The 12,140-nt window shown below is 43.6% G+C and overlaps 1 protein-coding gene across 1 annotated transcript in view; it reads right to left on the reverse strand.

The window, feature by feature from the left end:
- Positions 1 to 880: 880 nt before the first annotated feature.
- Positions 881 to 12,140, reverse strand: part of PEX14 (peroxisomal biogenesis factor 14) — a gene marked incomplete at its 3' end in the record, with an annotated part of 71,584 nt that continues 60,324 nt past the window's right edge. The window contains exons 5-9 of the mRNA XM_079545614.1: positions 10,441 to 10,526; positions 7,998 to 8,100; positions 6,641 to 6,738; positions 3,282 to 3,373; positions 881 to 1,346 (exon numbers count right to left, since the gene is read on the reverse strand). Of these exons, the coding sequence (XP_079401740.1) occupies positions 881 to 1,346; positions 3,282 to 3,373; positions 6,641 to 6,738; positions 7,998 to 8,100; positions 10,441 to 10,526 (845 nt within the window). The remainder of the gene's footprint in view (positions 1,347 to 3,281; positions 3,374 to 6,640; positions 6,739 to 7,997; positions 8,101 to 10,440; positions 10,527 to 12,140) is intronic.

A 12,140-nucleotide genomic window follows, 5' to 3' on the forward strand; every position in this document is an offset into this window, starting at 1 on the left:
TGATATCATCTCATTCAGGACAGCTATAAAAGATGTCAAAAACTGATGCTAGCTCCTTGTCTTTGGAGGAAGAAGGGGAGTAATTGCCATGAGTGGGGTCATCTTTTAAGACGTCCTTTTACAGGGGAGCAATCAGTAACAAAGCCACCTGTTCTCATGCATTTTACTGTGGCCGTGAAACCTGGACTTGGTCCCTAGCAAGAGGCCACTTTGATGAATGGAAGAGAGCACATGGGGTGGAAACAGTGTTCTTTGGACCCCACCAGAAATTTAGTGTTTTTAAACACTAGGTAGTTTCAGGAATTCGAGGCTTGGCATAAGGCTTGGAAGAAGGTGGCTGAGACTGAGATCTGGTGAGGAATTAAAATGTTATTTTTTTTGGCAATAGAATACCAATTAGCTTGAGAAATAAAATTGAGGGATATTGTGGGAAACAGCGAGAACTGTTTTGGGGATTATATGGGGATTAAAGGCTTGTGAAATCAAAGACTTCAGGGCAGACAGGTTTCTGAAACGGGATAGAGGGACTCCAGGACGTAGCAAAGAGGCTGACCACTTCAGGAGATGCTGGATGTTTTTGTAAGGGGACTTATTCTGTTGCTGTGGTGCATGGTAAGGCGATTGGTCTTCCAGCCTAGGCAGTGACCCCAGCTCATGGGGGGAAGGTGGGCCTGGGAGGGGAGAAGAAGCCACTGCAACGCTGCACAGCCACGTGGTGAAACGGCCCACCTTGTTCACCAGGCAATCACGACCCTGCTCAAGGTCAATCATGGAAGAATCACTGGAAGGGATGGTGGCACTCCACAAAATGGGAGAGCACCAGGGACAGTGCAGGAGGCTAGGGAAGATGTACAGCAGCATCAGCAGAAGCCAGGGTGCCTTAGTCAATCTCGTTCTCATTGCTGGCCCCCTCAGGTCTTCGTAGCTTTTCCACTTGCTCATTAATTTGCCCATCCCCTCCTCTCCGGTCCTCAGTCTGGACACCCATACATTCCTCCTCATCCACGTGGCTCACGTCATCATCCTCATCGTCCTCTTCTTCTTCTTCATTCCTTTTGTTTTCCCTTTTCTCCTCCTCACCCTGCACCTCCATCCGCACTTGGCTCTTGACATCAATCACTGCCTTGCTGCCTTCCTCGGTGCTCAGCAGATGGCAGCTGACCTTCGAACCCTCAGGACTGTGGTTCTCCTTGACCGGTGAGGAGGTGGTAGACTCATTGCTGACAGGTGAGATGTCACTGCTGCTGTTGTGGTTGGCGACAACAGGATTGGAAGGTGAGCTTGGCTTCACTGGGATCTGCCATGATGGGATCTTAGGAGCTGAAGGGGAGGGAGGAAACTGCCTCCTTAGGGGGGAGAAGGGAGGGAAGAAAAGGAAAGAAAGGGACTTTTATTAAAAACAGAGGGGTTGTCATTAGAGAGAATAGTATTTGTACTGGGGAAGCCACGTAAAACAGGACTGAAACTTCAATGAACAAGAACAAGGCCACTTCATTTCTTCAGCCAGAATCTCAAAGTGCTTTACAAGCAACCGGTAATTGAGTCAGAACTGATTTTGTTTGGCCAATTTCACAGAGTAAGTTAGCAGTCGGGAATGCTGCCTCTGGAAAGACATGGGTGTCCCTTATAAAACAATCACTAATTAATTGGAAAGGAAAATTCCCACTGGAGTAAGAAGTCAGAGAAATCTGCTCCTTGTGCCTCCGCCAAGAAATTTCACCACCTGGCTCTCGCTTCCACTGTGATACACAGCTATTGCATGCTGCCTTATTACAGTCCAGACTCTATCTCCTAGTCCCAGCACGCACTTTACATGTTTGGGCCAGATCCTGGCTGCTGCAAACTGCCTTAGCTTCTCTGATTTGAATGGAGACATACTGACTTGCTCCAGCTGAGAATATGGCTGCACTGTCCTCAGTGAGTCCTCTCCAGGTGGACTTTAGGGATTTGACAGTGCCAAGCTAATGCCCATCTCTAAAAGGAGAATGTAAGTTCCAAAAAGGACAAATTTAAGTCCAGTAAGGAGTGGTAGTGCCCTCAGAAAGTGATCCATCATGAAGAGTAAAGCAGAAAAGCATGTCTGGTTTGGAACTCCCTATGCATCCTTGCTTTTGTATGTGCAAAGTGGGAGTATGAAAAGGTATCAGATTCGCGTCTGGGATGCTGTGTGGAGGGGATTCTCATGTCCCTCAGGTGAACTGGCTGTGCCATAGGTAAAAGCAGAGCAGACCAAAGTTGTTTACACTCTTACAGTGAGTGCTTGTGCACAACAGAGTCCATTTTTATACGCTTAACTAGGAACAGAAGCTGCTCTCACCTCCCTCTTCTCACTGCCACCACCAGCCGTGGAAGAACTCTGCTGATCTAGCCTCCATCTCCTGAGAGTGCAATAAGTGAACGTCTGCATTCAACCAGTATCATAAATGCAATCAACAAATTCATTCTGGAGTCTTTCTGGGCTGTGCTGCTGCTGCCTCCTCGCTGTAGAATCATTTGCCTTTTTTGTTTTTTGGAAAGTGAACAACTAAAACAACTTTTATGCCTAAAGCTGCATAAAAGAATGATTTTTCCCTAATGCCAGCTCTCACCCTTGCCCACTCTGGAGAGCTGCTGCTTCTCTACTGCTGGCCATCAGTAGACAGCAGAAAGACTTCGTGCCAAGGATGCTTTGAGAAGACTTATTTGTATGAAGGAGGAAGTTAGGGAGTCATATCAAAGGGTCAACAGCTGATAAACACTGAGATCTGATCCCTCATTTATAACTTAGCCCATAGGTTGGCATTTGTATTACTATCATTTCAGACATCTATAGATAATAAGTCTATGCCTGAGTGAGCCAGTGGAGAAGAACAGGTTCTGCTGAAGTGTCATTTGACCTGGTTATCCCTAACCATGAACAGATCACATGAACTGCATCCACCTCTGGTTCTCTCTACAGCAGAACAGAGGTGGCCAGCTCAGATGCACTCAACCCCTCAAACCAGGTGGGAGGGAGGCATCCTCCCTGTTGGGAACGGCAGAGAATTTCTCAATCAAAAACAAAAAGGAAAAATCTTAGTAATTATTAATTACCCAGAGCACTCTGTGATTTAAGGCAAATTTGAAAAGCATTTTGAGACCTGCAAATAGAAAGTGATAGTGGAGTGGTATTATTAAAATAGCAATAACAGGATATAGAGCTAGTTCCTGCTGGAAATGCTTTTCCTCTCTATGATTGAGAGAATCCCAGAAAGCAACCCTTCCCCACACAATCATCTTCTATCAATATATTCCACCCATACCGGTTCAGGAGGAGTCCTTTTAATGAGTAGATCTCAGATTTCAATTCATTAATGTTCTGTGACTCCAGAATCCAGTTGGTGGAAGTTGTGGCCTATAACATAGAAAAAAAGATGCAAAGATCAAAGCATGAACCCAGAGATAGCTCAAAAATGTCACCTTTTTTCTATCTCATCTTCCCTCTCCTCCCATTTGGGAATCTCAAGTGCTGAGGATAAACTCTATCCTTTCAAATCTCAGATCAGAACAAAATAACTTCCACAATGAAGAAGGACCTTAAAGGATCCCCACAACGATCAGAAATAATAACTGTTTCAATGCGCTTCAACAATTCAAATATTTGCTTTTAGTTTTGGGGACTAATTAATCTTGTTTCTAACAACCATTGCTGAAGCATCTCAAGAGGACCTTTTTTTTTTTTTTCCTGTAGAAGGCAGCCAGCACTACTGAGAATTGAGATGAAGGAAGCTCTGTGCAGCATGCTTTTCACCAGTATGTCAGACGAAGAAGAAAACACAAAGAAGAAAACCAAATTATCTGACACTGACCTATGGAATGATTTCTAGAGCACTAGGATCCAGAAAGGCAGTGGGAGTTGCACCAAGTCAGGCCCTTTCTCTTTTCTGTTACTACGCTTAGCTGAGGCAATAGATTCAAATATTACATATTAACAACTGGTTTAACACTACACCCTCATTTCTCCTAGATCATGAAATAAAGAGTCAATTACTTGCATTCGGTGGTGCTTAGAGGTGGACTGATAAATTACGCCTGAAAGCTCCAAAAACTTTCTGCACTGGATCTGAACAAACAGAGCTACACTTGAGTTACCAGATTGTATCTCCAGGAAGCAGCTGGACTAGGCACTGTCTCTCGGATATTTCAAAGCAATGAATGCAGTTTGGTGGGGAAAGATGATAAGTAACTCGTGGAAGCTGCTGTCAGCACTGCATCTGAACTGCTATGGGATATCAGGCAGAAATTAGAGTAAGGTAACAACAGAAGAGAACATGCTGCAGATAATACTTTCGGCATATTTTTTTTTTTAACCCTTTTGGGAACTTGAAAAATGGGAACATCGTTCTGAAAGAGAGATCACATTACGACTACCCCCATCCAAACTGTACCAACTCCTGCAGTGGTGACCAGAGAACACTCCCTTCTAACACTTCCCACAGCAATTGCTGCTAAAAGCCAATAGGAATGAATGCATTTATGAGAGTTTCTCCAGAGGTAATCCTAGTAAATTCTCCGATGAAGGAAGCCAGGACTGGAACAGCAAAACCTCCTTCTTGCCAGCTCCTATGAGCTGCAGCCAGGACTGCTGGTTTATCCTTCTACCCCATACTCACTACAGTCAGAATTCCCCCAGTGCTGGGCAGCCCTGAGCACCTCCACAGCCAGCACCCTGCACAGGGACCTGTGGGCTGCAAACCCAGCCTGTAGTGGCTGTGATATACACAGATGCGTTCCCTTGAGATTCACACTCCCAGCCCTCAGACAGCAAGAATCCAGGAGCCACTGTTCTGGCTCTCCAAGACCTTGAAAGCTACAGCAGCACGTTAACAAGGGAGTGATTTCCACTCACTGGCCTGCAAAGGACTCAAATTTCCAAAACACATATGGTGCCAGATGCCTAGGATTTAGAAATAAAATCTGACATCTGGGGCTTTTTAGCCAGTCTCTTTAAAAACAGTTGTAGAAAACTCAAGCCTCAAATTTTTATGTACGTTTTTTAATTACTTAAAGTCCCTCTTTTTAATTTTTTACAGCATGCCAGTAGGAGTTTGAAAAGCAGATATAAAAACTTACATTACAGCTGAGAAAACACAGCTTTTATTCTTTGGTTTGTGGGGTTGCCCAAGTTTGTCTTTGTACACATGAGGTTTAGATATCATAACAATGTGTGCTACCATTTCAGTGTGGGGGGTGGAAGGGGGGGCAGGAAAAACTTCTTTAAGACTTTCTAAACCACCAAGACTCTTATGCCCTTTTCCCTTCTTAAAGCTCAACATGTGGCCTTAATCTTAACACTTACGACCTGAAAACAGTTTTCCAATTTCCGGACTGGCTCCAGGCCACTGACAGGCCACAGTTCCCAAGGAAAATTGAAGTAGAGTGTTGTGACCATAAACTGACTTTCATGGTCGGGTTTACAGCTGTGCCACTGAGGGATTCCTACTGTACAGTGTGCACACCACATAGTCAGCTGTGGCCCACCAGTTGCACACCATCAAAGGGGTTGTATGAGATTAAAGAATAGGTACGGGGAGAAGTCAAGCACTCGTGCTACAGAGAGAAGATTACAAGCATTGTGCAAGGGATTTAATAGTAGAAGGAATAGTCTCTCCCTGTACTAAGAATACCGAAAGATTACTGGAACCTGAATAACCCCAAATTTATGAGTGAAAGGAAGGTGCCATCTCTGCCTGACTGGTTTAAATCCATCCCAACTCACATCTAACCAGCACCTAATGGCTGACAGAATGCTTAGGCCGATAGCTGAAATTAGTTCAGAGACGAACAGTATTGTCTCATTGCCAGAAAGAAACTGTTTTGGTTAAAATTGGTTACCTAAAAACACAGGTAAGGATACAAACCAGCTAGAACTAGTGCCTTTATTGCCAAAATAAACTGCCCATTTATTTCCATGAGAATTACAACAGATATAAGGAGTACTAACACTATTTGATAGGGCAAACTCTTAGCTACAAGACACTATTTTTCAACACAGACACACCATTAGCTATGCACTGTTGCCACTGTTGAACACAAGCCTGCATGCTGTGCTCTTAAAAATCTGCACTAGTAGAAATGACCACTCTTGCTACTGATGAACTGCACCATCCACCACCTCACCATGTTCATGCCCACCATTCGATCTACATAAACTCATGTTCAGCAAACGTTAATGACTGATGTCAATGGATGTATTTTTTTTTATATGGCGGAATTCAGCTACGCACCTTTGCTTCATGCACACTTCCATGCCAGAAGCCATTCTGTCAGACTGCCTCTCTGCTGCCATCTGTCACACAGCAGCTAAATGTAACAGAATATTGGTGGGAAGGTTTAACCTCTACTGCCATCCCACCAACATCCACCTCTGACATCGTGGGCCAACACAATAAAACAGGAGGCATTACTTTTGGAGCAGCCCTCGTATTTCATTGGGTAGCCAGTTAGAATCCAGTGCTTTAAACAGACAACCTACGTTGATGTGAGATGCAAAGAAACTGGTGGGGGACGTTACAGATGAAGGCTGGATTGTGACCCTAATGAGTTGCTTTTCAGGAGGACACAAAAGAAGCCAGGCATCTTCTAGGTAATGTTCTAAAAGTGAGGAACTGGAGGTGGATACCTTTGAAGCAGCCAGTTCTTGGGTGAGCTCCTGGATTTTCTGTTGTTGCTGGATGAGCATTTCTTGGACAGCTGCTAAAGTTGTCTGTAACTGAGTCACTGTGAGGGAAAAAGCAGGAGAGTGTTAAACTGAGATACACACACACACGTCCTTCCTGCTGTCTAACCACAAAGATGCCTCTATTTCTACTATATCTAATTTATCTATGCCCGCCTGCTCACTTTAATCCATATGATTTATCTGCACTATGGGTAATCTACCTGCACTGCATCTAACCTCCAGTATTTCTAGTTTATCTTTCCATTGTATAGATGTCTATAGCCCACAGTATATCCGTCCAAAACCTCTCCCTTCTAATTATATTGGTTTATGATTTGTACATCTCCCTGAACTTACACAATGTTTGTATCATTTATCTATCTCGGGCCTCACACAAGCAAACTCTGGGGCTAGCTCCAGCCTGGAACGAGGCTGGTCTCAGGACTGACCTCAGGGTATCATGAGAAATGAAAGATGCTTATCTTCACACCCGCCACTAAAAAGTGCAATTAGCATCCTCCTGCTTTCAGCCCACCAGCTTTTTCACCCCAATACCTCTAGCAAATGCTACTGAAAATCACACTTCTTTTCCATCCCATCAACTGCATATTCTTTGTCTGTTTTTCCTTTTAATTCAAGAGAACACCCAGTATTTCCCTCCTACACCACAGCAAATACTGATGAACGACTGCTAGACTCCAACTCCAGTTGCAGGAGAACTTTTTCTACTTTGGCACTCTATCCAAAGCTTCCAGGCAGTAAACAAGCTGATAAAATAAAATAAAATTAAAAACTCTATTGGTATGACAGGTAACAGCTAATCCAGACCATCATTAGGGCATCAGGTAATGAACAGGCACCCTATAGAGTCAATAACAGAGAAGGTGGCCAGGGTCAGGGAGGCACAGTAATTACAGACTCTCCTGACCCAGCGCTGGATTTTCAGATGGAAAGTGGGGGGAAAACACCAAAAAAAAAAAAAAGCCCAGAAAACATCAGAGAAGCAGAAATTAAAAATGAACTTTACAGCCCTCCGAAAGGCTGTCATTTTATTCCCCTTATTAATATTCTGAGGTTGGGAGCCTTTCCGTAAAAACATAATTAATTGAGGCCGCGCCGACAGTAAACAAGCAATTTCAAATTAAACCGAAATGACGGCGGCTTCATTTGCAAATGTGAACAGATTCTCAGAGCAGATAAATGAAGTCACCACATAAAGTGGAGATGTAGGGAAAGAAGAGGGTGGGGGTCTTGGCAGAACGGAGGATACAGGGAGAAAGGCTTTGAGGGGTGAATTGATGGAGTCATTAATCTTTACCTGTCTGTGTCACGCTGCCACTCATTTCAGCAATGTTTGACTCAATCCTCTGAAGTTGTTTCCTATCTTCTTTGCCTCCCATGATGAGAGGGAGTAGGTATTTCTGCATGGAGCACATAGATTTTTTTAGGAAACAGGGATATGCAAAACAAATTCCTAATCTTTCTGAAACGACCTCAAAGCCCACTGTCCAAACCTCAGTCTTTATCACAGAGCCAGGGATCATTTATCCACACACCTGGCTGAAAGAAGAAATTCCTTCTAACGTAAGCATTAAGAGAAATTGCACAAAAAAAGATATGAGTTTTTTGGTTGTATTTGGGGGTGCAGCTCATAACTCTGTTTCATGTCCCCTGGGACAACGACATCTAGAGAAAAAACACTGACATATAGGATACAATTTCAGATGTTATGCTTGCAAACATAAGGGTGTTAACAGTATTTGAGCTGTATCAACGAGGCAAATAATGCAGAAGTTGGACGAAGAAGGGAAAGGACCCGGAAAGGACAGAGGAAGCACAAGAGAAGGAACAAAAGTTGTTATGTTGGGAACTCTGGCATGGGAAGGTTAGAGTAGTGGAGGGGAAAGCAGAGATCTGGAGAAACAGAGAGGTGAAGAAAAAGGAGATGGAGCAAAGTTAAGAACAGTAAGAGAGAACTAAGGAATCTAAAGGGAGTGAGAAGGTAGCTACCATAGGAAGGGAGGCAGATCACACAGCCACGAAACCTACATCATTCTGCCCTTGTGGACGGTTTTTGCCTAACAGGTCACAACTCCTACCACAGATCCTTCTGCCAGCACTATTCATAGGAATTGAATATGCACTCTAAGATGAGCACAGAAAGTACAACAAACAGCAGGTGAAAAGGAATGAGAGAAGAATGTTTTAGGACGTGGATACAACCCCACTGGCGTCTATCAATTCTTCCTCACCCTGGCTTTTGATGCGTGCACACACACTGTAGGGGCACGCATTCAGAACTCTTTCTGAGACAGAGCTCATTATCCAAACTGACACGTGTGGGACAGCACTCTTTTACATTTAATAGCACTGGTTTAAGATTTCACTGTTGCTGTACACAGCTCTTGCCCTCACCACACATATGTGTGCACATATGTTTGCACTCAAGACATTCTGAAAACTAAATAGCTTTTGATGACTTTCATAAGCAGTTCTCTTTTAGTTCTTACAGAACACACATGGACAACTATGCCTTATCCTACCATCCTATCTTTCATGTAGAAATCACTATTTGCAAACTCCCTCAAAATGCCACGAAGGGCAGAGGGAATTTATCAACTGTCTCCAAAGATTTCTGACTCCTATAAAACAATATGGGTCTCTGTTGGGTGCACAGTATGTCTTATGAGATTTGGATAGACAGAAAAGCAAAATCTGTAAACAAAGAAAACAGCAATAGGATGTATTAATAGCATTACTGACATCATGCCAAAAATTTTATGGAAATCATCAATATGTGTTAGATACGTGTCACTGAGTAACAGCAATGTGTTAAGGTCTGCAAGGCCCAGCAGCTGCTGTCCAAACATCTCTCTGGACACTGATCAGCCACATCACTCTTCACCAGAATGAAAAGATCAGTAGAGCTGGCATCACTTTTTTAACATAAAAAACAAGGGGTACCATAGCTCAGAAAAAGCCATCCTCTTAAGTCGTGTAACTTTGCTTGACAGATAAAACACGTTGCTAAATCTGGCCTCCTTCTCTTACTTTAAGATCCAGAAAATTAATGAGAAGATGGGATAAGAAATTCAGTTAAAAAAAACAAGGCCAACTCTTGATTTATACTAAAAAAAGGCTGTAGCATTATCTAATGTCACTTACCACAACGCTGAAAAGTAAATCCAGAGCGAACGAGTATGTTAAATGAGAGAAACGCTGCACAAGAAGTAAGGAGAGGCTCCTGCCTCCGTGATACACAAGAGAACACACTTACTCTATGCTGGTCCAAGCTCTCTGGAATATAACTATGGGATGTATGGCAGAGCTGGAAGTTAGCACCTTCTTTCAACCTTCCAACCAGTCAAAGAAGACTTTGTTAATGCACGGTGCAGGATCAGCAGTGCACAAACCATTAGGCTGTGGATATGACAGTAATATCTGCTGGCCCATGCTGAGAAAATCCCTTTCCTGACCTGTGCTCAGTTTCAGTAAGTTTTTATTTATATATGTGATGAAAATGACCTTGCTTCTAGCAGTTAAGAGATCCACTGCTGAAAATTATTTGACTGCTTGCCATCTTTTGACTGCACATTTTCATGTGAAGTGCCTACATTTCTCAGATATACCAGTGGCAGTGGCAGGAAGAGCTGAGATGCTTCACCAGCTTAGAACCAACCTGAGCATTTGGACACAAGCAGCATAACATCATCTTCTCAGAGTACAGAGTAAGCTGTTGGGAGAAGTGAGAGAAGTATTACCTTGTAAAGTTGGTGGAAGCCAAATGCAATTCCTGCCATGATGATAGCCAAAGCCCCATAATCTCGCCATCTGGAGCCAGGTGGATCTAAAAGTGAAAATCAAGAAATAATCATGGGAAGAAGTGCAGGTCACAACATTTTCAACTGTTCTCCCAGTATGCCCATTTTATCAGTAAAAAGAGCACTGAACAATGCTAGTTCTGCTTCTTAGCAGGCACAGACTTAATGGACGGGGCATTAGGATGCTGGTAGCCTTCAGGTACGGCACATAGGCTCCCATCCCTACAACACTGAAGCATCTGTCCAGACCTCTTCATTGACAATGGCCTTGCAAAAGGTGTCAAAGGGAGACAAATCACAACTGCTGTTTCTCCTTATTCTTTCCTTGCAAAAGACACTCTGAACCTCACTGCATGTACCCCAGACAACTGTGGTGTCACTGCTAGCTAAGGTTAACTCATTACTTGAATACCACTTCCTCTCAGTATTGCAATTTTTACAAATTGAGGACGAAGCCAAAGCCTCAGAAGAGTGCAGAAAAAAGGAAGAAGGAAGTGTTAAGTGGAAGAACAAAAAACTGCTAGGGCAATAAATGGGTCTATAAACACCGTATCAGCAGTTACAGACCCTTTCAATAAGGAAGGATATAGTGTCTTTCAAGCCTGTTATTGTGAATAGGGATCAAAGCACATACAAATGGCAAAGACAAAACATGCAATTAAATATCTAAAGAGAGATGGCTAAAGGGGAAGAGAAAAACTTGACACATGTAACATACAACTCTGCACACGAGCACAAAGACTCAGCAGAACAAAGCAGACACGGCACACTCTGCTCCTCCAAGCAGAATCAGAAGACACCTATAGTTTTCCACCAGCTTCATCTTTTCACCTCCCTCACAGTTCCCTTAATGAATCTTGCGCTGCCCCCGGTTTTCTTTAATAAAGAGGATGCAGAGTGATCTTTCCTGAAGTTCAGTGGCAGGATGTGGGCAGAACTGATGAGGAGGAGGCTGGTGTGCAGTCTCTAACCAGACAGATTCAACTCTATATGTGACCTGCAATGTCTAGGGAACACAGTTTGTTCTCCAAAGTTTCAATTTGTGCTCAGCTGGCTGACACGGCTGCAAGCTCGTCTCCTTTCTGCCTTGTTCACCTATTGCCATTTTTCTTGTTGCAGAGGTCTTCCTCAGGAATTTCACTGCAACAATTATTCCCAATCCCAGCCCCCAGGTCCTCCAGACAGGCACTGACCCAACCACTGGCACCTCCACCTTCTTCTACATTTAGGATACAGTTTCTCAGATTATCCAATGGCCAGAAACCTGAACAAATTAAAGCAGCTCTGCCAGAACCCACAAATAGTAACACCAGCAGTATTTGGGGCTGATTTGGCTGCTGTATTGGAACTTAGGCACACGATCAAATTATCATAACTTTTTAACATAATGAATTAACACACATCAGCTAAGCTGCAGTAACTGGCTGCGTACATGTCAGGATTTAAAATGATCTTTGGCTAGTCTTGCTGCAAATCCCAGCCCTCCACCCCAGCTCCCCATCCTCACTCTGCTCCCATGGCTGTTTCTGGTACCTGAACTCTGAATTCCCCCCAGTGTCCAATTTCTGCCTTGAGCTCCTGACTGAAAGCATCTCTCCCTGACAGTGCTGAGCTGCCTACTGTGGTTAATGAAGTTCAGA

This window comes from Tetrao urogallus (assembly GCF_951394365.1).
Source record: "Tetrao urogallus genome assembly, chromosome: 21".
NCBI lineage: Eukaryota > Metazoa > Chordata > Aves > Galliformes > Phasianidae > Tetrao > Tetrao urogallus.